This window comes from Conger conger, chromosome 9, assembly GCF_963514075.1.
Source record: "Conger conger chromosome 9, fConCon1.1, whole genome shotgun sequence".
Lineage (NCBI taxonomy): Eukaryota > Metazoa > Chordata > Actinopteri > Anguilliformes > Congridae > Conger > Conger conger.
The window spans coordinates 34,567,754-34,595,629 of NC_083768.1; the positions used below are offsets into that span (position 1 = coordinate 34,567,754).

Below are 27,876 nucleotides of genomic sequence, written 5' to 3' on the forward strand. Positions count from 1 at the left end.
CCTGCCGCGGCCCCACCCTCCTCCCCAGGCCCTGGCCCGGGCCCAGGCCCAGGCTATGACAGGATGGTAGTGATGAAATCGTAGAACCTCTTGGAGTACTGCTCTGGGTTCACCGTGGAGATCTCCGCCCCTGCCTGCAACAAGGGGTAGAGGTAGGGGCCACTGTTTAATACATTTCTGTGACATTTCGGGACAGCAGGATAATTGGCACAGTCACCCAACCAAATTCCATCCCTCAGCACAGTGATACAAAATCTGTAACAATTGCAGGTTGCATCTGGGTTTTACGCAAACTCACCCCCATGCTTCACAGTACTGAAACTCACCCAGTGCCTGACAGTACTGAAACTCACTCCTGTACTTAACAGTACTGAAACTCACCCCTGTGCTTCACAGAACTCAAACTCACCCCCAAGCTTCACAGTACTCAAACTCACCCCATGCTTCACGGTCTTGGCTGCATGGGCTGCCTTCTTTTTAGCGTCGTAGTGCGTCAGGATGTCTATGACTGCCATGAAGTACACTTCCTTCCTGGGGGCACCTTAAGGAAAAACAAATGACTTAGTCATCAAATGATGTCATCAGCTGGAGACAGCAGGAGAAGAGAACAGCTAATAGGATGAGGGGGAGCACAGTGGGACTCCATTACCGTACTCTGTGGGTGGGGAAGGATGGCTCAACAAAAAAGTGCATATGTTTCGCATGTGGCAGTCAGTCACTCAGATAATCAGCCAGTAAGTAGGATAATCAGCTAGCCAGTCAGTCAGTAAGATAATCAGCCAGTCAGTCAAATGATCAGCGAGCCAGCCAGTCAGTCAGTTCGATAATCAGCCAGTCAGTTAATCAGTCAGTGAGTCAGATAATTATCCAGTCAGTTAATCAACCAGTCAGTCAGTCAGTCAGTCAGATACTCAGTCAGTCAGATAATTAGCCAGTCAGTTAATCAACCAGTCAGTTAATCAGTCAATCAGGCAGTCAGTCAGTCAGATAATCAGTCAGTCAGCCAGTCAGATAATCAGTCAGTCAGCCAGATAATTATCCAGTCAGATAATCATCCAGTCACTTACTCAGTCAATCAGGCAGTCGGTCAGTCAGATAATCAGTCGGTCAGTCAGATAATCAGTCGGTCAGTCAGATAATCAGTCAGTCAGTCAGATAGTCAGTCAGATAATCAGTCAGACAGATAATCAGTCAGTCAGTCAGTCAGATAATAAGTCAGTAAGTCAGATAATCAGTCAGTCAGTCAGATAATCAGTCAGTCAGTCAGATAATCAGTCAGTCAGTCAGTCAGTCAGATAATCAATCAGTCAGTCAGTCAATCAGCCAGTCAGTCAGTCAGATAATCAGTCAGACAGATAATCAGTCAGTCAGTCAGATAATCAGTAAGTCAGATAGTCAGTCAGATAATCAGTCAGTCAGATAGTCAGTCAGTCAGTCAGATAGTCAGTCAGTCAGTCAGTCAGATAATCAGTCAGTCAGTCAGTCAATCAGTCAGTCAGATAGTCAGTCAGTCAGATAATCAGTCAGTCAGTCAATCAGCCAGTCAGTCAGTCAGTCAGATAATCAGTCAGTCAGATAATCAGTCAGTCAGTCAGTCAGTCAGATAGTCAGTCAGTCAGTTAGATAATCAGCCAGTCAGTCAAATGATCAGCGAGCCAGCCAGTCAGTCAGTTCGATAATCAGCCAGTCAGTTAATCAGTCAGTGAGTCAGATAATTATCCAGTCAGTTAATCAACCAGTCAGTCAGTCAGTCAGTCAGATACTCAGTCAGTCAGATAATTAGCCAGTCAGTTAATCAACCAGTCAGTTAATCAGTCAATCAGGCAGTCAGTCAGTCAGATAATCAGTCAGTCAGCCAGTCAGATAATCAGTCAGTCAGCCAGATAATTATCCAGTCAGATAATCATCCAGTCACTTACTCAGTCAATCAGGCAGTCGGTCAGTCAGATAATCAGTCGGTCAGTCAGATAATCAGTCGGTCAGTCAGATAATCAGTCAGTCAGTCAGATAGTCAGTCAGATAATCAGTCAGACAGATAATCAGTCAGTCAGTCAGTCAGATAATAAGTCAGTAAGTCAGATAATCAGTCAGTCAGTCAGATAATCAGTCAGTCAGTCAGTCAGTCAGATAATCAATCAGTCAGTCAGTCAATCAGCCAGTCAGTCAGTCAGATAATCAGTCAGACAGATAATCAGTCAGTCAGTCAGATAATCAGTAAGTCAGATAGTCAGTCAGATAATCAGTCAGTCAGATAGTCAGTCAGTCAGTCAGATAGTCAGTCAGTCAGTCAGTCAGTCAGTCAGATAATCAGTCAGTCAGTCAGTCAATCAGTCAGTCAGATAGTCAGTCAGTCAGATAGTCAGTCAGTCAGATAATCAGTCAGTCAGTCAATCAGCCAGTCAGTCAGTCAGTCAGATAGTCAGTCAGTCAGTTAGATAATCAGTCAGTCAGTCAGTCAGATAATCAGTCAGTCAGTCAGTCAGATAGTCAGTCAGTCAGATAATCAGCCCGTCAGTCAGATAGTCAGTAAGTCAGATAATCAGTCGGTCAGTCAGATAATCAGTCGGTCAGTCAGATAATCAGTCAGTCATATAAGCAGTCAGTCAGATAGTCAGTCAGTCAGTTAGATAATAAGTCAGTCAGTCAGTCAGTCAGATAGTGAGTCAGTCACTCAGTCAGTCAGTCAGTTAGATAATCAGTCAGTCAGATAGTCAGTCAGTCAGTCAGATAATCAGTCAGTCAGATAGTCAGTCATATAATCAGTCAGTCAGTCAGTCGGATAGTCAGTCAGTCAGTCAGATAGTCAGTCAGTCAGTCAGATAGTCAGTCAGTCAGTCAGTCAGATAATCAGTCAGTCAGATAATCAGTCAGTCAGATAGTCAGTCAGTTATATAATCAGTCAGATAATCAGTCAGTCAGTCAGTCAGTTAGATAATCAGTCAGTCAGATAATCAGTCAGTCAGTCAGATAGTCAGTCAGTCAGATAATCAGTCAGTCAGTCAGTCAATCAGCCAGTCAGTCAGTCAGATAATCAGTCAGACAGATAATCAGTCAGTCAGTCAGATAATCAGTCAGTCAGATAATCAGTCAGTCATATAATCAGTCAGTCAGATAATCAGTCAGTCAGTCAGATAATCAGTCAGTCAGATAGTCAATCAGTCAGTCAGTCAGTCAGATAATCAGTCAGTCAGTCAATCAGCCAGTCAGTCAGATAATCAGTCAGTCAGATAGTCAGTCAGTCAGATAGTCAGTCAGTCAGATAATCTGTCAGTCAGTCAATCAGCCAGTCAGTCAATCAGCCAGTCAGTCAGTCAGATAATCAGTCAGTTAGATAATCAGTCAGTCAGTCAGTCAGATAGTCAGTCAGATAATCAGCCGGTCAGTCAGATAATCAGTCGGTCAGTCAGATAGTCAGTCAGTCAGATAATCAGTCAGTCAGTCAGATAATCAGTCAGTCATATAATCAGTCAGTCAGTTAGATAATAAGTCAGTCAGTCAGTCAGATAGTGAGTCAGTCACTCAGTCAGTCAGTCAGATAGTCAGTCAGTCAGTTAGATAATCAGTCAGTCAGATAGTCAGTCAGTCAGTCAGATAATCAGTCAGTCAGATAGTCAGTCATATAATCAGTCAGTCAGTCAGTCGGATAGTCAGTCAGTCAGTCAGATAGTCAGTCAGTCAGTCAGATAGTCAGTCAGTCAGTCAGATAATCAGTCAGTCAGATAATCAGTCAGTCAGATAGTCAGTCAGTTATATAATCAGTCAGATAATCAGTCAGTCAGTCAGTCAGTTAGATAATCAGTCAGTCAGATAATCAGTCAGTCAGTCAGATAGTCAGTCAGTCAGATAATCAGTCAGTCAGTTAGATAATAAGTCAGTCAGTCAGTCAGATAGTGAGTCAGTCACTCAGTCAGTCAGTCAGATAGTCAGTCAATCAGTCTGATAATCAGTCAGTCAGATAGTCAGTCAGTCAGTCAGTTATATAATCAGTCAGTCAGTCAGTCGGATAGTCAGTCAGTCAGTCAGATAGTCAGTCAGTCAGTCAGTCAGATAGTCAGTCAGTCAGATAATCAGTCAGTCAGATAGTCAGTCAGTTATATAATCAGTCAGATAATCAGTCAGTAAGATAGGCAGTCAGATAGTCAGTCAGTCAGTCAGTCAGTCAGATAATCAGTCAGTAAGATAGGCAGTCAGTCAAGTCAGTCAGTTAGATAATCAGTCAGTCAGTCAGATAATCAGTCAGTCAGTCAGATAATCAGTCAGTCAGTCAGATAGTCAGTCAGTCAGTCAGATAATCAATCAGTCAGTCAGTCAATCAGCCAGTCAGTCAGTCAGATAATCAGTCAGACAGATAATCAGTCAGTCAGTCAGATAATCAGTCAGTCAGATAGTCAGTCAGTCAGATAATCAGTCAGTCATATAATCAGTCAGTCAGATAATCAGTCAGTCAGATAGTCAGTCAGTCAGTCAGATAGTCAGTCAGTCAGTCAGATAATCAGTCAGTCAGTCAGTCAATCAGCCAGTCAGTCAGTCAGATAGTCAGTCAGTCAGATAATCAATCAGTCAGTCAATCAGCCAGTCAGTCAGTCAGATAATCAGTCAGTCAGATAATCAGTCAGTCAGTCAGTCAGTCAGATAGTCAGATAATCAGCCGGTCAGTCAGATAATCAGTCGGTCAGTCAGATAATCAGTCGGCCAGTCAGATAATCAGTCGGTCAGTCAGATAATCAGTCAGTCAGATAGTCAGTCAGTCAGTTAGATAATAAGTCAGTCAGTCAGTCAGATAGTGAGTCAGTCACTCAGTCAGTCAGTCAGTTAGATAATCAGTCAGTCAGATAGTCAGTCAGTCAGTCAGTCAGATAATCAGTCAGTCAGATAGTCAGTCAGTCAGTCAGTCAGTTATATAATCAGTCAGTCAGTCAGTCAGTCGGATAGTCAGTCAGTCAGTCAGTTATATAATCAGTCAGTCAGTCAGTCAGTCAGATAGTCAGTTAGTCAGTCAGATAGTCAGATAATCAGTCAGTCAGATAGTCAGTCAGTCAGTCGGATAGTCAGTTAGGCAGTCAGATAGTCAGTCAGTCAGTCAGATAATCAGTCAGTCAGATAATCAGTCAGTCAGATAGTCACTCAGTTATATAATCAGTCAGACAATCAGTCAGTCAGATAATCAGTCAGATAGTCAGTCAGTCAGATAATCAGTCAGTCAGTCAGATAATCAGTCAGTCAGTCAATCGACCAGTCAGTTAGTCAGATAATCAGTCAGTCAGATAATCAGTCAGTCAGTCAGTCAGTCAGTCAGTCAGTTAGATAATAAGTCAGTCAGTCAGTCAGATAGTCAGTCAGTCAGTCAGTTAGATAATAAGTCAGTCAGTCAGATAGTCAGTCAGTCAGTCAGTTAGATAATCAGTCAGTCAGTCAGTCAGATAGTCAGTTAGATAATCAGTCAGTCAGATAATCAGTCAGTCAGATAGTCAGTCAGTCAGATAGTCAGTCAGTCAGATAATCAGTCAGTCAGTCAGTTAGATAATAAGTCAGTCAGATAGTCAGTCAGTCAGTTAGATAATAAGTCAGTCAGTCAGTCAGATAGTCAGTCAGTCACTCAGTCAGTCAGATAGTCAGTCAGTCACTCAGTCAGTCAGTCAGTTAGATAATCAGTCAGTCAGTCAGTCAGTCAGATAATCAGTCAGTCAGATAGTCAGTCAGTCAGTCAGATAATCAGTCAGTCAGATAGTCAGTCAGTTATATAATCAGTCAGTCAGTCAGTCAGATAAGCAGTCAGTCAGATAGTCAGTCAGTCAGTCAGTTATATAATCAGTCAGTCAGTCAGTCAGTCAGTCAGATAATCAGATAATCAGTCAGTCAGATAGTCAGTCAGTCAGTTATTCAGTCAGTTAGATAATAAGTCAGTCAGTCAGTCAGATAGTCAGTCAGTCAGTCAGTCAGTCAGTCAGTCAGTCAGTCAGTCAGTCAGTCAGTCAGTAGTTAGTGGCTGTGCTTCCGGGCCTCCTGGCGCACTCACTGTCGTGGCTCTTGATGGCGTAAACGTCGATGGAGGGGTCGAACTCCCCGGGGCCCAGGGGCTTGGTGCTGTCCAGCGTGTTGCTGGGGCTGTCTGGGGGGCTCCCGGCCACGCCCCCGTCACTCTCTCCCTCGTCCTCTCCTTCATTATCCTCGCTCTCCACCTCCTCCTGCTCCGCCCGCTCCACGTCATGGATCCCCACCAGCAGGCTGTAGTCCATCAGCTTCAGCTGGGCCAGCAGCTGGGGGTGGAGGAGAGGAGGGAGGGAGAGACCACAAAATACACAGTCCAGTTCAGTTCAATTCCAAATACAGTATCCCTCAGGATGAACTTTACTTGGCTTGTAACAAATGTAACATCACATTTAGTTTTAAAACAAAATCTGTTATTGGCAATGCTGCATTAATAACAGGCACAGCAATGTTGAAGAGCTGACTGGGAAACGGATGGTTACAGTAAACCAGTCTACCAAAGTGCTCCGGCTAAAGTTGAGAAATGTAGTGACATAGTGAATTCTGTGGTGCTTTGGTTGCTGCAGACAGAGACTGACCAAAACTGTTGGGCTTGATTCAAATTTCTTTTGCCAATTGATGAACTGGACCAAAAGCATTGTGACAGATTTCATAGGACATTTTCTGCATTTGGTGAAGTGTATTTTGTGTCTTTAGAGATTTTTTGTCGAGTGGTTTTGTGTATTTAGTGACTTGTATGTTTTGTATCCAGCAAACTGGTGTATTTAGTCATACATGTATTCGGTTTTCATTTTTTAACATTTAAACTGTTGCCCCACACTCACCTCCACGTCCTTCCTCAGTTTTTCCAGGAATATCTTCTTGTTGTCCTCATCAATGTAGATCTTCTGCCCATCGTTGATGAAGTCGTTGTCTTTGTATGTTGGGAGCTCCTTGGTCTGATGACATCGGGAGAGAGGGAACCCAAGGGAAAATGAGCTCACAGCCGGGTAAGAAGAGGCCTGCTCTGGGGATCTGCCTACACGGGCTTTCCGGAACAATCCGTCAACTACCATTGTGGCCTGATTTATAAAAATAGATCACACCCGCTTCCTAACCTCATTTTGTTTTTCTGTGAGTGTGTTTCTCCTATGAGCAGAGCAAATTGGTCGGCTTCCATGGGCACAGGTGCTGAACACAGACACGCACATGCATACACAGAAAAACAACAGTATTGTTTGCAGTGTGAAATGGCCGTAGAGGGAGCTGTTGGGCTGTCTGAGAGCGGATCTGGCTCTGCCGCCTGGGAGTGGGAGATATAGTGTGAGGCGCAGATGGCCATTACTGCCTCTGGAAGCTGAGCGCTGTGCTGTTGATGCTGCAAGATTGAGCTGAGAGGATTCACTGAGTCACAGCGCGAGGACCGCGCCCACCTGCAGCGCCATCCCACAGCATAGACCTGCACGTCTCTCACATACACACACACATGCACAGACACACGTCTCACACACACACACGTGTCTCACGCACACACGCACAGACACACACACACAGACAAACACATGTCTCACACACACACAGACACGTCACACACACATGCACAGACACACGTCTCTCTCACACACAAACACGCAGACACACACACACAGACAAACATACCTATACGCATGCAACACACGTGCGAGCTCACACTCACAAATGCCCGAAAGCTCATGCTCACACACACACACACACACACACACGCACGCACGTACGCAAACACATATACACACGCACACACACATATATACGCACAGATGCATAAAATGCATCAGAATGGGGAACAAATGTGATCTCAGTGATTTTGTCTGTGGCATGATGCCAGATGGGCTGATTTAAGTATTGCTGTAACTGTTGATCTCCTGGGATATTCATGCACAAGTCTCTTGAGTTTACTCAAAATGGTCCAGTGAGCGGGAGTTCTGCAGACGGAAACACCTTGCTGATGAGAGGTCAACGGAGAATGCCCAGACTGGTTCGAGCTGACAGAAAGGCTATGGTAACTCAGGTAACCACTCAGTACACAATTGTGGTGAGCAGAAAAGCATCTCAGAATGCACAACACGACGAACATTGATGCGGATGGGCTACAGCAGCAGAAGACCACGTCGGGTTCCACTTCTGTCAGCCAAGAACAGAAAGCTGAGGCTGCAGTGGACACAAGCTCACCAAAACTGGACAGTTGAAGACTGTGAGGGGAATGATTTCTTGGTACACTTTGGGGCCGTTAATACCAATCAATCATTGCTTGAATGCCATCGCCTATTTGAGTACTGTTGCTGACCATGTGCATCCCTTCATGGCCACATTGTACCCATCTTCTAATGGCCACTTCCAGCATGATAATGCACCATGTCACAAAGCAAAAGTCGTCTCAAACTGGTTTCATGAACATGACAATGAGTTCAATGTTCTTCAGTGGCCTCAGTCATCGGATCTGAATCCAATAGAACAGGAGATTTAAAGCATGAATGTGCAGCTGACAAATCTGCAGAAATTGCATGACGCAATCATGCCAACATGGAACAGAATCTCAAAGGAATGTTTTCGACATCTTGTGGAATCCATGCCACAAAGAGGCTGTTTTGAGAGCACAGGGAAGCTCTACCCAGTATTACTATAGTATTCCTAATAAAGTGCTCAGTGAGTGTATATACAAAAGCATGTATGCTTGCACACACACTCACAGAGACATAGACACTCACACAGACAGACACAGACACGCAGCCACTGCAAACAATGTACCCGGCTCATAAAGGGCAGACAATGCTGGCTGAAATCAGTTCTGTGATTTCCTGTCAGGGTTTCCATGCAAGGCGTCATTCCCTGGTTCTGCTAAATGAACAGGAGAGCTGATAAGTGCATACCAAATGTCACATGCGCTGTGAAAACAACAGTGACCTTTTCTCACCCAACATGGGATTCTAAACAAATGATAGCAGCAATTAAGTCAATACTTACCTTTCGCATTACGAAATTAATATAATTGTGCACATTCTCTGTGCTCGACTGAGGCAAACAACAGGCTGCAGGTTCACCTTAGCCACCATTATCACCTCAGACGTTTTTCTCTCGCAAGTAATATAGACACACATTCAGCCATCCAATTAATCCAGGACAGACAGTTGGAGGCAATTCTTCATTGGGGACTACTAGAAAGACATTTCTTGAGTCTAGATTCATTATTGGGGGGGGGGGGGGGGGGGGCTGCCCTTAGTCCATTTCAGGCCCAAGGGAAAGCCACATCTATAAAAGGCCATGCCGCCATCTGACAGCCAGACACACAAGCAGAAGAATGCAGGAGAACATCTGGTCTAATCCCGACCCATTCCCCATGCATCTTATCTAGGAGCTATAAAGTGTGGGCTCATTCTCTGCTTTCTCAGCACGCGGACCCCACTGTGACACGACCTGCAACAAGCAGCATTCCTGAGCAACCAGCGGCCGCCACAGCACAGCTGCATAGGGTCCACAGTGGAGAGGACAGGGTCTGTGTCAGAGGGACAGAGGCACGCCAGGCTTTGGTGATGGAAGATATTAATAAGGCTCACCAGAAATATGCCCTTCTCCCCGACATAACCGTAAACTCAAAGATTTACAGACTTGATGCAATTAGTACCATGCTCATACTTCAGCAATACAGACCTTCATCACCAAAATCCTCAGTCTAACAACGTGCAGAACTCACCCATTAATGCGAACACAAAACGTAACTTAAATCTCTCTGCACACACACAAAGTTAGGCAATTTTATACCACGTGACACAGACTGAGTCTGTCACATGCTCAAAGTAAACAGCAAATATTCGGTAAAGGTTTGCTATAAAGAGGGATAATTTAAGGTTCATCACACACAGCACACACACATATGTACATAGACACAGTCACCCTCTAGAGACACATGACAGTACAGCTGTCTCTCGTAAATAGCGGTATAACCGCACTTAAAATGCCTAAAACAGCAACTAGCTACAGGACCTTTTCTTATCAATATCAGAATGTTAAACACAACCTTTGAGCACAATGTTTAAATAATACATTTACCTGGACAAGCAGTTTGATTTGGCCAGAGCAACTGCAATCAGCTAATAAGGAAATCTGTGCATTTGTACACGCAATGTTTTAAGGAATAATATTCCCATTCAAGGCAATTTTTTGTCCACAGCAAAGTAGAGGATACAGTTACAATTGAAAAATGCTGATGTGACACACTGTACTAAAATGTCCTGAAAAGAGCAGTCAGAAGCAGAACTGGCGAGCACTGCAGGCTGACGTGCTGCAAGGTGACTGCAAGGGTTGGATACAAACCTTTACTGAGACACGACGCAGGCAGAGGCGCTTTCAATCTCATCAGATAAAAGCACGGGAAAGGTGTTGCGTGTTCCGAAAGGCCACTATCAGCTTTTCACCAGAGAGTAACACCAAAGAGGAAAGGAGATGAATGGAGTAGCAGGGGAGAGAGAGAGAGAGCGAGAGCGAGAGAAGGGGGGGGAGAGAGAGAGAGAGAGAGGGTGTCCCTCAGCGGACGTGTTCAGAGAGGAATAACGCACGGTTCTGACCCGCCGTCTAAGGTCAGGGCGCACCGCTCTGCTTTGTCAGAGACGGGCCCGGAGACGGGCGAGGGCCACGGAGACTCCGGTGTGCCTTTCACCCTCAGACGGCTGCCCAAACTGGAGCGATTACAGCTGGGTTTCAGGTTACACGAGGGAGCCCGCAGTATCAAGTGTAGGCAGGTATTCCAACCCATGCGCACGTGTCTCAATTCAGTACAGCAGCCGTGCGCTGAAAATGCCTTTTTTATCTCTCCAGACAGGAATTCTGTTCTCAAGAATGCATTTCTCTTTATGCCCACAAAGTGAACACTTAAAAACAGGTCTTATGAAGGCCAGTCCAGTATGAAAGCAAGAGGGGACCATTCAAAGCAGGTGTCACAAATCCTGGTCCCAAAGACAACCACCGTCCTGCCAAAAATACACCAAATAATTAAAGTTGAGTGACTGAACCCTAATTAGGGTTTCCGTTGCCGGGAATCCTGCGCTTTCGCTCACCAGATATCCTGAATTTATGATTCTGCCTGTATCTGTCAGTATCACAGTTCTGGTCTGTAAGTCACTCCAGATGAGTGGCTGCTCAATGCAGAGAAATGCCCAACAATAGTCTAACAATCTCACTGCATTCAGAGCAGGGGAAGCAGAGAGGGCTTGGGATGGAGAGGTGGGGAATCGGAGAAGAGAAAGTGCAATGGCAGGGAATCGAAACCCGACCATGGGGCAGGGTGTTCCTGTATGGGGTGAGAATTGGCTGCCCTATGGACTTTCTCTGCTTTTAACAGTATTTGGGTTTGGACATTCATAATATTTGATGAACCAAGCAAACAGGAATCACACAATTCTTCCTGTTGGCTGAGTTGGCCTCTCTTGCCTTGCTTCTGCAGTTGAATATTGTTGTCTGGTGTTAAGAAATGATAGCTTCCAAAAAACAAGCATCCAAAGTCTTTCAGGAGTGAAAGAGGGGAGCAGTCCAGAAAAGCAATTTGCCCTGTCTGTGACACTGAACTCATGGTAGCAATAATGATAAGCAGCACACAACATTGCCACTGTTAACGCCTCTGCTCATGACACATGCGATGGAGTTTCACATTGGCATGGTGAGGGACAAATCAATCACAGTTAGCATTAGCATTCGTCGCTGTGTTACTGAATCTACAATAGATGTGGCTCAGACACAGCCAAGAAAAGCAACTCACAGGGGGGAAAAACGCTAAACTTTGCAGCCCAACAGTGGACTTCATCCAACCCTCGAGCTAAAGCAATTCATGCAGCCTTTGGCAAGACAAAAGTAATGGGTACAGAGCCATATTCTTAGTGTAGGATGCTAGACCTACTCTACTGCTTCAACTACGTGAGCCAATGTACAAAATTCCACAGATATGTATCACCTATGTACAAAGCCTGCATAGGATAATGTGCTTAAGAGTTTACAAATCGGCAGCTTTGAAATTTACATGCAGTTTTTGCATATACAAATAGGAACATGCGTTTTTCAAGGTGCGAGTCTTTCAGTGGTTAGCGCACAGTAATAGACAAATCAGAGGCTTTAGGCAAAACAATGCCAATGTGGAAATGAGTTGCAGGTAAGCAAGCAAAATCCTCAACAACTTCCCAATGGCTTTTTTTTCTGACGGAAACTCTCATTTAATGATGTCATTTAACCACATTTAACCACATAATCATAATTATTTCACATTATGATCATTTTTATTTCAATTTGTAAGACTGGTATAGGTAATACTTAGCTTTTGTAGCTTTTATGAGGAATTATTGGAAAATTCTGACAGTTTAGGACACTTATTAGCATAACCTGTTGTTCATTAAGTATTTGCGTCGAGACTTGGCCAATCTTTGAACTTGGCACATTCCCAATGCAAATCCAGTTATATCCACCTGCATCTCCTCAGAGGACCAACGAGAATTAGAAATGGCCTCTTAATTCACCTGTTGGGAAATGTAAAAGTAAATTCTGATTGGTTCATTCCTGCATTAGGAGTGCACTAATTTAATAATGACATATTTAGTTTTGTTTGGGGACAGAACACTGGTCCTGGTAAAACGGACACTGAGGAATATTTCAGCTGACCTGTCAAAGGGCATTGGCGGTTACACTGGGAGTTCCCTGTGGATGGCCCTTTCTGAACGCCAATACTGAACGGATGCAGAAACGCTTCAATGAATGAAGGAGTGGATTCATTGACCACTAAAGAGTCCCAGTTGTCTCTTACATGTTTGATGGCACAGTAAAAACGCGTGGCGATCCTGATTGTTTGAAGCTTTTGGCTGAATCGCGATTTGGGGGGCGGGGCCTCCTCAGGGGGGCGTGGCTGCTAAAACAGGGGAGGAGAGGCAGGCGTTTCAGTCACAACTTCATCCATGACATCACCGTCTCACATCAGCTGGGGCCAGTGCTTCCTGGAATTACAAACCCTTCCTGAAAACACTCAGGACACAGTAACATCGTTAGGAAAAGGCCTAGCAGGTTTTGCTGAAAAACAAATAACAGCTCAGGTCTTTTTGGTGAAATGTAGAGAAAGCAAACATGAGTGACTTGATGTGTGGGGGCTAGCTTTGCTCTTTTGAATTAAAAGATACGATGATGAAACTCTGCAGACAAATATATGTTTGTGTGATCAAGAATCTCAAAATTGGAATAAATCAAAGATGAACAAATGTGCGGATTATCAGAAGAAATACATATCAGATTGAGTATTTTAAAAATACTGAGAAATGTTTTCAAAGCTGTACTAAAGTCAATGTTACCACTTTGTGATGGATTCTTAGATCCATATATTACATGATAGTTGTGTGTGCCTTTTATCAAAATGGCATTCATTCACAACTGTGTTCAATTCTTTTCTTACATTTTATGTACGTATGTTTTGTCAAAGGCAAAAAAATAAATGTTGCATTTTCCCCACTCTGATTGATAAGAAAAGGAAAACTGTATTAAATCTGAAACATCTTTATGAAAATCTTCTTTAAACAGGCCAATTACGTTGATTCAAAGTAATAGAAAGTATGTGCACCCTCTGCCTTATATTTATATTAAGGTCATAAGAATTGGAGAAACATTGTAAATATACTGAGGAAATATTACTGATGAACAGTGTTCCAGTCTTCCTCCAGGAACCAGAGATCACATATTGCTCTGACTTTCCTTGTCCAGAAAGTTCCATACCGTTTAAAGTTATTCACAAAGTTTTAGACTCCTTATACATCAGAGTAGAAAAATGCAGAGAATGTAACATTTCTCATATTTCATTTTGATAGTGGCTACATTCCTGAGAGCACTGGCCCATCTTAAAATATCCCATTATAACTTCATGAGTATATATGGCATTCACTTCAGCAGAACTATAATGGTCTAATTCTAGCCAAGTAACAATCAGCTGTAATTTTACTGATTATAAATGTACTAATTACGGACTTAAAGATGAATGTTTAATTGCCTTTTGTTTTGAGAGCAGTACCGCGAGGGCTTGTGAGCAGCGTACACTATACAGAATAGCACCGATGCACAGCAGAGTGAGAGACAGCCAGGTCTCAAACTGTCTCTGGCAGTGACCATGGTAGATGACCAGCTGGTAAACTTCATGATGGGAAAAGAAAGAAAAAAAAAAACATAATAAGGTATCTTGCTCTGGGAATTCAGTCAGGAACAATTCCATTTTGAGAAGACTGAAGTCACTGCATATAAGTTTTAAACCTAATATATACAGCTTGCACTGAAGCATCATAGTGCAGGTAATATCTATTTTATATGCAAATGAGCGTGAAAAACTGCATGCACACGTGTTGCACACTATACCCGTCAAAAACAGACATGCAGGCATTCCAGAGTATGCGTGTAAATAAATCCCATCTCAAGGATGTCACTGCCTCTCTCCAAACGACCAGAATCGCAGTATCTCAGCATTTCAAAATGGTTCCTCTTAGTCTGGTAGAAAGAAACGTGTGCAGCTCCTTGAAATGCAGGCTTGAGGAGCACAAAGGCGTGCGTGTGTTCAACAGCATGCTCATACATATGAATATATATGAGAACACACAGGCAGGCAGGTAAAACGGGAGAGAGAACGGGGGGGGGGGGGGCACACACACTGTAGCAGGCCATGCGTAATCGTCATTGTCCTTGCAGAATCCTATCTGTGAGTAAGTGTGCTCTGATCAAGCAGCTTTGTCTATGACTGAACCCACTAAACCTCTGGGTGTCTCAGAGTTCCCACACACAATGAACTGTGTGTGTTCGTGTTGGTCCTATGAGGACACGCTTCTCCCAAACGGAATCACACTCACATTATAATCTCCCACACCTTTGTATTTCCTTCATACTCTCTCACTGTTTTTCACGCATACACACGCGCGCGCAGGCACACACACAAACACACAATGACGTAATGTGGCAGTTTGGTTCGATGTTAAGATTTATTTCTGTTGCTAAAGCACCACTGATATTTGTTCCAGTTTAGAGACGATTTTACCCTTGGGATAAAATTTTTGCACAACTTTGGCTGCTTACATGAAACGTGCTTGCCAAAACGCATTGGTGGCATTTACTAAAGAGCAGCATAGTAAGCCATATTTGATAGCACTAGAAAACCAGTGAAAAACAGCAGTGAAAGTGCGACCAGCCTTCCTACTGTTAGATGTTTCTGTAACCCTTTGAAGATTATGTTTATTGGAATTTCTTTCGAAATTCTAAGTCAGCGTTCTCTAACATTGCATTACCAGTCGTGATTGTTACATCAGCATTAGGATGTTCAGTTAAGAACATTCTAGTCACATATTTGTGATCTTACACCTAGATTACTCCGTTATGAAGTCATCAGTCCCCAGAGTCAGTTCATGTACGTGAGAGCTCATACAACCATACAACCTGACCCCCTGCTGCTGCTCCCTGACCCCCGGCTGCTGCTCCCTAACCCCCCTGCTGCTCCTCCCTAACCCCCTGCTGCTCCTCCCTAACACCCTGCTGCTGCTCCCTAACCCTCACTGCTGCTCAGACTTCAGACTTCAGATTCTTAACTGCATCCCAAACGCTCCGGGCAAAGAGGGCCGGAGGGCATTATGGGTAACATCATCACACGGTCGGCCATGATTGACGTGCAGACTGGTGGGCACTCACGGAGGAACAGTGCAGGCTGTGTGTGTGTAAGACACAGTCCATACTCTGAATTCACTGCTTCACAGAGGCATGACGTACACTGCGTCTGCTAACCCGTGTGAATGTGGTGTGGCAGAGCAGCCCCGAAAGACTCAACCTTAACGCACAAGCCATCAAAATATGTGAGCTGACTGCCGGTGATTTATGGCACACACAATGCTTATAAATGTCGACAAGGAACTCCCTAACCCTCACTGCTGCTCAGACTTCAGACTTCAGATTCTTAACTGCATCCCAAACGCTCCGGGCAAAGAGGGCCGGAGGGCATTATGGGTAACATCATCACACGGTCGGCCATGATTGACGTGCAGACTGGTGGGCACTCACGGAGGAACAGTGCAGGCTGTGTGTGTGTAAGACACAGTCCATACTCTGAATTCACTGCTTCACAGAGGCATGACGTACACTGCGTCTGCTAACCCGTGTGAATGTGGTGTGGCAGAGCAGCCCCGAAAGACTCAACCTTAACGCACAAGCCATCAAAATATGTGAGCTGACTGCCGGTGATTTATGGCACACACAATGCTTATAAATGTCGACAAGGAACTGGATGATTATTACAGGGAATACTTAAAGCAATATTGGAGCCTCAGTTTTTAGGGATTGGTACAGTGTGTCATATAAGCCATCAGGAGCATGGCTCTATGGACATTTTTGGCAATCAAAAAATGATTACTTTCCTGGAGAGTTATTTTAGTGGTATTTCAGTATTGTAAAATTAATCATCGATGACAACAAATATGTAAAAACAGAAGAAATCCAGATTAACAACTTAATTAGAAATGGATTCATTTAAATCCTTCTCCTAAATTCTTCTAATCTTGTCTGTTTACTGCAGATTTGCACAGCAAGCACATTTTCCCCCTGCTGCTGCTCCCTGACCCCCTGCTGCTGCTCCCTAACTCCCCACTGCTGCTGCTCCCTATCTCCCCACTGCTGCTGCTCCCTAACCCCCTGCTGCTGCTCCCTAACCCTCACCGCTGCTCCCTAACCCCCTGCTGCTCCCTAACCCCCATCTGCTGCTCCCTGACCCCCTGCTGCTGCTGCTCCCTAACCCTCTGCTGCTCCCTAACCACCTGCTGCTCCCTAACCCCCTGCTGCTGCTCCCTAACCCCCTGTTGCTGCTCCCTGACCCCCTGCTGCTCCTCCCTAACCCCCTGCTGCTCCCTAACCCCCTGCTGCTGCTCCCTAACCCTCACTGCTGCTCCCTAACCACCTGCTGCTCCCTAACCCCCTGCTGCTGCTCCCTGACCCCCTGCTGCTGCTCCCTAACCACCTGCTGCTCCCTAACCCCCTGCTGCTCCCTGACCCCCAGCTGCTGCTCCCTGACCCCCTGCTGCTCCCTAACCCCCTGCTGCTGCTCCCTAACCCCCTGCTGCTCCTCCCTACCCTCTGCTGCTCCTCCTAACACCCTGCTGCTGCTCCCTAACCCTCACTGCTGCTCCCTAACCACCTGCTGCTCCCTAACCCCCTGCTGCTGCTCCCTGACCCCCTGCTGCTGCTCCCTAACCACCTGCTGCTCCCTGATCCCCTGCTGCTCCCTAACCCCCTGCTGCTGCTCCCTAACCCCCTGCTGCTCCTCCCTACCCCCTGCTGCTGCTCCCTAACCCCCTGCTGCTCCCTGACCACCAGCTGCTGCTCCCTGACCCCCAGCTGCTGCTCCCTGACCCCCTGCTGCTCCCTAACCCCCTGCTGCTGCTCCCTGACCCCCTGCTGCTGCTCCCTGACCCCCGGCTGCTGCTCCCTAACCCCCCTGCTGCTCCTCCCTAACCCCCTGCTGCTCCTCCCTAACACCCTGCTGCTGCTCCCTAACCCTCACTGCTGCTCCCTAACCACCTGCTGCTCCCTAACCCCCTGCTGCTGCTCCCTGACCCCCTGCTGCTGCTCCCTAACCACCTGCTGCTCCCTGATCCCCTGCTGCTGCTCCCTAACCCCTTGCTGCTGCTCCCTAACCCCCTGCTGCTGCTCCCTAACCCCCTGCTGCTGCTCCCTAACCACCTGCTGCTCCCTAACCCCCTGCTGCTGCTCCCTGACCCACTGCTGCTGCTCCCTAACCACCTGCTACTCCCTGATCCCCTGCTGCTGCTCCCTGATCCCCTGCTGCTGCTCCCTAACCCCCTGCTGCTGCTCCCTAACCCCCTGCTGCTGCTCCCTAACCCCCTGCTGCTGCTCCCTAACCCCCTGCTGCTGCTGCTCCCTGACCCCCCAACAGCTCACAGAGCAGCCTCTCGAGTCCCTGAGTGGGGTGTGGCACAGCTGCTGCTCTCCAGCACTCAGATGAGTGTGGAGGCTTGGGACCCGCTCCCTCCAGGCACCGCTACCAATATAGACCTGCCTCTCTCCCACTGCGCTGCACCACACAGCAAAAACACAACAGAGAGGAGAGTCCACCCCTTTCTCCCCAACCCCCTCCCTAACACCCCCAGGTTTCTTCATACAATTCCCACTGCTTGTTAGCACACAATACTGCTATAATAAACCAAAAATCCCTCATCGGAGCACGCTGCTGTGGACTGCAGCATTTTATTGAATTCAAACACAAAGAGACAGTAAAACAAGTGGCCTGAGACTGCATCGTCAGGTGGTCCAGAATAGACAACACCACAACACATAGCACTTCACAGAGCTCGAGACAAATGCTCCCAAAATGAGCTACTTGATATGCAAAAAGAGGCCTCCTTCCCAGTCAGGCCTGCCCACAAAACATTTAATCTCCACAAGCGCTTTCTCTGTGTACGCTCCAACACTCCCATGCCTCTAGTGGAGTTTGCCCCGGGACCCCTGCAAGCAGGCGATCGGTGGGCTGCCGTGTGCAGTGCTGTTCCTGAGACTGAGGTCCTTCAGGGCCTGAAGGATGAACACAGCCCGGGGCTGAGGAGAGAGACAGGGCGACTGGGCACTAGGAGACCCCCGCAGTTACAGGCCTAGACACTCTGGGGCGGGTCAGGGGAGCAGTGGGAATGTTTTCAGTCCGTGCTTACAGAGCTACTCAAAGACTGCAGCAGCCTTGCACCAACATCCTAACACTCCCACGTAGACCAAACCGACGCACTTGTCATCTGAACAGACCGCTTGACGGCAAACAAGAAATAAAGGGTATCCCACTACTGTCCTGTAGTACCGAGGTGTCCACTGGAAAGAAACATAGTTCTACGCAACGCCGCTTGCTAATCGTGACTGCAGCGCCCCCTACAGGACGGCAAACAAACCCTTCTCGTCCGGCCCAGCAATTGCTGTGCATGTTTACGGTCATTTCTCGACACTGGTGGGACTAAGCCAGGCCAGGCTACAGTGCCTGCTGTTGTTTGCTTTCACCTTAAAATCAGCAGCCAGATACAAGAAACCAGGTGAGGAGAATTGGCTGTGTAATTGGTGAATTACGTGCAGAGCAACAGCGGAAACATCCGGATGCAGCAGTCCTCCACAATCAAGGTGGAGAAGCACTGTTGTACACCATCACCTGGCCTAACCTTTACACAGTAAAAACACACACGCACATGTACACACACACACACACACACCCACACCCACACCCACATGTACACACGTACCCACACACAAATGCACACACACGTTCACACACACACATGTACACACATACCCACACACATACACACACACATACACACACTGTAGAGCAGTGGTGCCCAATCATGTGCAATGGAGGGCTGAAAGAATGCAGGTTTTCATTCCAACAAATCACAGCACCTGCTGATTTCACTACTTAACACACCATCATCCACAGAGGAGGGAACTGATTAGTGGCGATTGGGCACCACTGACAAGGACGCACAAACAAGGCAGGCAAAAAAGACCAGGGTCCACAGCTGGGGCAGGAAACAGGAAGTCAGGCTTCCCGCACTCAGAAGTAGGGGAGGTTGAAACCAAAGAGGAGAAAGAAAAGAAAGGATGGCAGCGAGCAAAAGACAGAGAGGGACAGCAACTGAAAGAGGGAAATGGAGAAAGAAGAAGATGAATCCTTTCTCATTTCTGACTTTTGTGCACCTTCTTTTGCCCTTTGGGGGAATGACAAACCGCTGGTCCATCCATCCAAAAGATCTGCCCCCTGTACAGGCTCCGGTACGTTTTCAACAGCGTAGCTCCACCAGCGGCTCCGCCCATCACGGCTCTCACAGACAGCAGTGTTTCAGGCACACAGCCACAGTCTACATGGCTGCCAGTAAGCCTCGTCTACTCTAACAACATGGTGATCTGCTTCTTGGCTTAGTGTCTTAACGTGTTGGCTGATTTTCAGAAAATGCCGCCTCACGCAATGAGATGATCTGTTCATAAAAAAAGTAACAATATACAGAGCTGTTTTACCTTCTCCTTGTCACTTGCCTCCCTCGCCACCGTAGAACCCTGAAAGACAAAGCCAGACATTTTTGTTGTTGTTGATGATGCTGTTACACTAGCTATAAATAACTTTCCATGGATCATATCAGATTTGATTCGATTTATCTGTCCATTTGGTTTTCCTCGGGAAGTGACGCATCGAGAACAATATTCAACAATGAACACACAGAAATGAGATATCCCACTCACACAAAAAGGAGTTCCACACTATTAACAGGGAAACTAAACACTGATTTAGTCTTCCTGTGTTTTATCGATCATCCCACTGCTAGAAGGCAAAAAATTAAATAGAAGTAATTTTCTGTGGTTGTCCAGATATCTTATTTCAAGCCTCCTGCATCTGAAACGTGCACATCTGACTCAGTTATTCATTTCAACCACAGGGTGGGAGATGAACATCAACAAGACATCTTGTATGTTTTAATAACCAAAAATATAATTTTACCCATAATAATAACATTTTAGTTTACCTTTATGATCCATTATCTATTTATCCATTTATTTAATAGATTCAATACAAATATTCAGCAATTTGTTTCCATTCAAAAATTCAGTATAAAAACCAAGTGACTGATTCATAATTGATTCCAGAAAGGCAATACATGAGTTACTTCACTCTGAAATTCAAGTTTGCTATCCTAAATATTTTAATATAGCTCTCTTATTTCACTACAAGACATTTCCATTCCTTAAAAAAACTGTCCCAGAATTCAGAGTAAATCAAGTGTAGAAACCTGAGAGCTGTGAATCTGACTATATTTATTTTTCAATTTAACCTTTCAAATAATTACACATTAACCATTTACAGTGCTGTAGTAAAACTGGTTGGCTGACTGACTATAAGTAGTCAGACTTGTTTTCACACACCCATTATTTTCTAAATGCAGGTGCTTCCTAAATGCAGTAGATTCAGAGAGGATATGACAGTTGGAAAGTGTAATCAAATCTACAGGACTTCCTCTTTGTTCCTGTAATGGCAAAAACCATGTGAACAGGTTTACACAAGTCCACCATTTTGACTCATCAGATACAGAAACGTTTAAGCTTCAAATCAATGGTTTTAAGAAACTTTCCATGAATAAACGGTTTCCATTGGATGTAGCAGAGCTGACTATCGTGATTCAATCTATGAACTCTGAAAGACTAAAAGAATTCAAAATTGCTGAGAGGATCTGTAGCATCAAACTCAATTGCTCCGTTTTAGAGGGATTTTGGCTAAAATATCACAGTGTCGTATTCATACAAACACCTACCTTCAGGTCGTACTTCTTGTAGACAGACAGACGGTGGCTGAAGACGTTGCGTGTGACGATCATGTAAGTTTCGTCTCCGTCCACCGTGAGGCGGTACATGCCCAGGAATTGGGGCAGCAGTGTGTTCCCATGGCACTCCACTATGTACTACAGGAGAACAAACACACAGAAAAAATGTATATGGTGTTCATTCAGTTAAAGTGCAGTCCGAATCTATTACCAATGAACTAAAATGTTGTATCAAAATGCCTTCAGATCATTTTTATTTGCCACCTGGTTGTCCCATTTCTCAGAGACAGTGAAGGACTTGGGGTGTGCTGCAGGGCCCAAAATTGGGCCATTTTGATTTTGACTACAGCTGAAATTAATTCAGATCTGAGGTCCCACCAACCAATGAGAACCACAACCACATATTACCGCACCTATTCAAACACTGTCTTACTTGATATGGTTGATGTTTTAGCTGGTGGAACATGTTTAGCCAGAGAGTTACCTGGTGGTATTTCTTCAGGATGTTGTGCATCTCGGCCACGTCCTCGCTGGTGATGATCTTGATGAGGTACCTCTTGTCGTAGGAGGTGTGAAAGCGGGCCCCGCTGCGCCCCTGTGATTCGCTGGGGATGGGCGCGCTTCGTGTGAGGGAGTTCTGCAAAGGAACGAGGCACGAAGCTAAAAAGCAGTCTGGCACTGACACACCACTAAGTCTTTACTCAGGTGCTTTGGAGGCTATAGTACGATACGGACCGGTGGAAATGAAGAATTTAAGTACAGATAATCCTCGGCAGGTTAAAGCTGTAACCTGCTGCACCCGTTCACACAACTCAGCACATATCAAGTCTCAATGTTTCAGAGATTAAACGGTTTGACCGCAAATGACACACCACACCCTTTCTCTCAAATTTAGTGTTGGGTGATGCAGCACTGCAACATGGCTGAAACTGACCCTCTCTGAGCATGATGTCACTCGCTCCGCTGCCTAACCACAAGCCCTTTCATCCTGCAGCAGGGCACCGAGCAACAATGCATGCACACACTGCTCCTGGAACATCCCCAAAGTCCTGGGGATATATATTACCTGGCAACCACTGTGGGCGGATTTGCACAGTTTAGTTCCCAGATATGAATCCAATAATGAAAATGAGTGGTTTAAGCTCTGCAGTGCACAGGGACCAGAACCCAACGGGCTGTCTGACTCTGCCTAATGATTCAGACTGCTCCACTGCTAATGGGATTCTTCAGCTGGACTGAATCATACAAGGTAACATGCATCCTGTCTGAATCCTCCACAGGAAAATGCACTTTCACACCCAGAATCCATGGTCAGTCAGTCACACATGCACACACAGAGTTGTGGAATGTTACATGGTTGGAAATGACATACTCTTCCAACGTTCAGTGAAGAAATGACATGTCATATCTTTCAGAAAAATGCAATGGTTCGATTGGGGTGGTTAGTTTCTTTCAAAGATATAAATACTGACAGGCCGTATTGCTGGTGATTGAAGTAGTACCCATTATCAACAACATTAGAGTGTTTTTAAAAAAGATGATAAGCTGAGAAAATCCAATCTTTTCCGTGGCATACAGCTGTCAAATAAAAAAACTGATCAGGGAGACAGGTGTCTGAGAATATTACAAGTGCAAAACAACTCTCAGCTTGAACTCTGCACAAGCATCTACTTTTAAGATCTTAATAAAATAAAATAACCACCCAAAAATCAATTCTGTTATCGATTCAAGTGTGGGAGTGAATAAATGCATAAATCTCTGGTGATCAACACAACAAGACCCACACAATAGGTTTTAAAACTTTTTTACGGGCCATATAAAAAAAAAAAATTTGAAAGAAAAGACATTTGCTTTCAAATTAACGTTTTAAACCAGCAATAATAGAGTGACATCAGTAGGTGATATTCTGTGTTATGATGAGTGAATAAATCTCTTAAATTCAGGCAGAGGGGTACAATATCTATTTTTATTAACATGGAAGGAGATCATATTTGGTTCCTCCCTGTAGCAAGACAGGCCCGTTAAAGAAGTGCGTTCAATAAACTGGGGTTGAGGCTGGAGAAGCTACACACTTGTCCAAAAATAAATGTTTCATGAAGTCAACAAATGCAAAGAATAACTTCTGACAATGACTTCTGAAGTTGAGGGTTGAGCTGACTGGGTGGATGAGGCAAATTTGCTTCACAGAAATTCTGATGCAGGAAGTGAAAAGATAGCCATCATCTGTCGAGTCAAACCTGGAGGAGGTACGTGAGAACACAACAAAACACTTTGCACACTGGGGACATATCACTGGCGATCGCACCGACAGGAACAGTTGTGGCAAACTCGGCTTTAAACATCAGTAAAAGAGCTACAGTTCCCTGCTGAACCAAGGCGGTCTCTGTTGCACCGACCTTTCGAGTGGGAGACATTTGCCAGTTCTAAAAAAAGAGCCACCGGGTTCTCAAAGAATTTGAAAAAGACTCCAGTCAAGAGGGCACAGCTCAATCCCTCAGCTAAGCCTTCTGCATTTTGTCAGCTACCCAGTACGCTTATGTTCCCCCTTTTAGTCACAGCATTAGGTTCACTACACCTTTCTATGAATAATCGTAGCACATTTATATGGACTTAAATCTATTATTTATAGCGGCGAGTGCATTGAAGACAATCTGAAAGAGCTGAGAAGACCATACTCTCAACGAAGCTGTTCTCATCCTTCTCTGAGAGGACCAGACCTGACCACAGACCCACTGCTGTCACGAGCATTACACCCACACAGCTGAACAGCGGGGCTGCCTTAAATATAGCCCTGATTATGGTTCACAAATGAACCTGCGCTAAGCGGCAGGGTGAAATTACACCCAGAGCCCGTCTGCCAAGTGTCTGCTGGCTGAACTTTCCAACTGCAGTGATTACACCATCTATTTAAAACACTGATCCCATGTAACAGATGAGAAATACACAATTCAAACCAGATTTCAATACAAATGTATCATCTTAAAAACCAGGAAAACACTTCATCACTTAATAATAACAATAATAATTCTAGGTGGAGATATGACAGCTTTCAGTATCTAGTGAGGGTTCCAGGCTTTTGACTTTGGAACCTGTTATTGGCTTTTGTCAACATGAAGACCAGAGTTGTGCCAAAGAAAGTCATGGAAGCCATTCTGTGACTGGGAAACAAAACCTTAATAATCAATTGTTTGGAACATCATTAAACATAAAGAGCACACCAGAGAGCTCAGTAAAGAGGTGTTATGTTTGTGCATGAATGGTTGCCATGGTTGATAGCAGGCGCAAAATGAATTTTGAAGTGTACAGAATCCTCTCATCTCCAAATACGGACGACACTGTAAGTTGAGGATCTTTGTTTCTCTCTTTATTTCTTTGTTTCTCTCCTCTCATCTTCAAACAAAAGCCTTCACACTCATTAGACAGTGCATCCTCCTCAAGCAAGACAATGATCCCAACATACTGCTAAAGCAATAAAGGACAAAACAACATTTTTAACAGGCAAAGTCAATCACCTGATCTAAATGCAAATGAACATACATTTCATATGCTGAAGAGAAGAATTAAGGCAACTAGCCCCTGCAACAAGCAGGAGCTGAAGACGGCTGCAGAGATTCACCAGAGACACTCTCCTGGTGAACTCTATAGGTCAAGCAGTCATTGTACGCAAAAGATATGCGACCAAGTATTACAAATTATGGTGCCCTAAAATTCGGGGGGCTATGTATAAAATTGTGTAATTATGTAATTTCTTCATGAAGAAAGTGTATTTAAAGCACGCTTGATTGCAAATTGGGGAGTACAGAGCCAAATCAAGAAAAAACAAAAGGCTATGCCTTTGTCCCAAACATGGAACTCACTGCTGCTACTTAGTGGGAATAATCATTTGATGTTGAGAAGCATAGGTGATTGAAACACAGTGAGCTTGAGAATTTCCCCATGAAGTCTCAGGTGCCCTTTACCCATTACACAGCACACACACAGCGGAGAGCTGTACCACAGCTAGATCATAAGCTGTGCTGGTACAATCTAGTCATATGTTGCCACTGCCCAAGATGGTGGCCTGTGTTTCCAATGACATTCTGCAAGGGTAACTCAACTGGGACCTGTTCCTTCAATATCAGAGGTTAACTGGCCTTAGTTCTGGCCCGTTCGCACCTGTTTTCTGCGCGTCCGTATTAGTTACGGTTGCCCACCAGGAAGGGAAGCTAGCGTGAACACGAAGAAAACAGAGAAACCAAGTGAAATGGTGAAGCAATGCTTCTGCTTGAGAGAGCAGCACTAATGACGAATGCAAAGGCCTCTCTTCCCTGTACAGTTTGAAGCCACGAGCAGTGCCGTTCACCAGAAGGAACGCGAGTGATTAATAATGCAGGCCCACTCCTGCTGATGGTTAAACATGATGAATAAGAAGCCATTTCCCTCGTTAGCACTGAAACGGCTGTCATAACCCTCGCGGTAACGTCACAGAACGATGGCTTCTACTCCCTCTTCCTGAAACCACCGTACACTTCTCGTTGCCTGTGGCTGCGGCAGGCTGATTTATAAATGGCTGGCCTTTGTGCGCCCGTGGAGGAACCCCGGGCGCCCTTTAAAGTCCCGGCCCGGCGGGGAGCCTCGGACCGCTTCATGTTTGACCTCCCGCGTCTCGGGCCGCCGCGCCGCGCCCGCCTGCTTCAAAGCCCCGCCGTAACCTAATCCCCAGGAAACAGCTGGTGCGCCCCGCGAGGGGGCCGGCCGTTCGAAGAGGGGGCGGGGGAATTCTGGGGAATTAACCGCCCGCGAGGTGCGGATCGCGGCCCGCTCCGAACTCCTCCGCGGCCCGGGGGGGGCAGAGGGCGACGCTCCGCCTGACCGGTTTACACCAGACCGCGAGGCCCAGGGGAGTCATGGGGGTGTCCTGTGCGACAGGGCCAGCTGGTCCCTCAAAGGCAGGTGTGCATATGAGCGTGTGTGTGTGTGTGTGTGTGAGTGTGTGAGTGTGTGAGTGAGTGTGTGTGTGAGTGAGTGTGTGTGTGTGTGTGTGTGTGTGTGTGTGTGTGTGTGTGTGTGTGTGTCTGTGTGTGTGTGTGTGTATAATCACAAGCAGTGGGGGCGCTATTTTAATATAGCTGGTGAGAAGTTGGCTCAGCTAGTTGCGGAAGGAACTGTTTGGCAATTATCCGTCAATCATGTTTCATGACTGACCTTCAGACCAAAAAAACGTAACAGTAACACAATTTAAAATGTGGAATGGACACCCAAAACACAGCACATTCTCACTGTGAAGGAACTAGGCAGCTGGTGGTCTCACAATCCTCGCTCTATATTCTTCTGTCCCTCTGTCCATCTGTCTATATGTCTGTTCACTGGATTTAAGCAAAATGTCTGCTGCTAGCTTCCACAGCCATGAAAAAAACATAAAACTGCAGTATTATTATATTATTCATTAGCTCTTGTGACGAATGCTCACTCCAGCCGGTGGGAAGCAGGGGGAACACACTCAGAGAAAACGGCTTGTGGAATTCCACCCCTCGTCTGCGAACGAGGCAGAGACGACGAGGCCGGTCCATTATCGGAGCCGATCTCCCTGGCGGCTCTGGGGACAGGACGGCTGCCTATCGGTGGGCCTGTAACAGTGCTCTCTCTGTGCGACTGCACGCCCCCGGCTCAGAATGCAGCAGATTAGAAACGGAGCAGGCATCTCGCCCACTGGATGCATCAAAGAGGCCCAGAGAGCAGCTCTGAGCACCGCCCTGCTCCTGTCCCCGCTGTGTCTCTGAGAAGGGAAGCCCACAGCCACCGCTGCTGCTGGCAGCCGACGCCTCTCTCCCCTCCGCCTGCCAGCCTGTGTTTATCTGTCACGCACCATGCAGGACCAGCAGACCCAGGGCCAGCCAAAAACTCGCTGGTATCCATCTATTCAGCTGGTTAGCTTGCCTTGTCCAGAGTGAGGAATTTGGAAATGTATAAAAGCAGGATGCAAGGTGTTAGTGGGGGGAAAAGGGGAAAATGATTTAATGAAGCGATTCTTCCGGGCCACAACACCAGTCTCTAGAAAAGCTTGTCCCAAAACTGAATTATGTAATTATAACTTTGCAATAGGACTGCATAGGATATTATTACAGCCATATAGAGATCAGATTCAGATAAACTATCTGTCCCTTGTGCCATTTTACCTACTTGTCATGGGGTGCTTTATTTATTGCATTTTCATCCCAAAAGATAAATGAACATTTCTAGAAACAAGCTTCTGTCCGTTTAAAAACACTTCCTCTCACAGAAATGCATGAAAGAAGGTGCTACGTTGTTTTGGAGAAAGGGAAGGGAGAACCACCAATCATTCTGTGACGTTACTCTGTGGGTTATGCAAACAGTTTCAGTGCTAACGAGGCAAATGGCTTCTTATTCATCATGTATAACCATCAGCAGGAGTGCAACTGCATTATTAATCTCTCAGTGTTCTCCAGCTTGACAGAAATATAGCATACATAATTCAGAACTCATTAAAATTTCTGATTTTCACCCTTTCAAGGATGCAAGTCTTGTGATGCCATCCGTG

The 27,876-nt window shown here is 45.6% G+C and overlaps 1 protein-coding gene across 2 annotated transcripts in view; it reads right to left on the reverse strand.

Annotated features, from left to right (window-relative positions):
* The window catches only part of pip4k2ab (phosphatidylinositol-5-phosphate 4-kinase, type II, alpha b), a 51,060-nt gene continuing 23,184 nt past the window's right edge, over positions 1 to 27,876 (reverse strand). For both annotated transcript variants that reach the window (XM_061254210.1, XM_061254212.1), the window contains exons 4-10: positions 21,823 to 21,975; positions 21,330 to 21,476; positions 20,044 to 20,082; positions 6,813 to 6,926; positions 6,017 to 6,257; positions 438 to 541; positions 1 to 134 (exon numbers count right to left, since the gene is read on the reverse strand). In XM_061254210.1, coding sequence (XP_061110194.1) covers positions 54 to 134; positions 438 to 541; positions 6,017 to 6,257; positions 6,813 to 6,926; positions 20,044 to 20,082; positions 21,330 to 21,476; positions 21,823 to 21,975 — 879 coding nt within the window. In that variant the 3' untranslated portion in view covers positions 1 to 53. The remainder of the gene's footprint in view (positions 135 to 437; positions 542 to 6,016; positions 6,258 to 6,812; positions 6,927 to 20,043; positions 20,083 to 21,329; positions 21,477 to 21,822; positions 21,976 to 27,876) is intronic.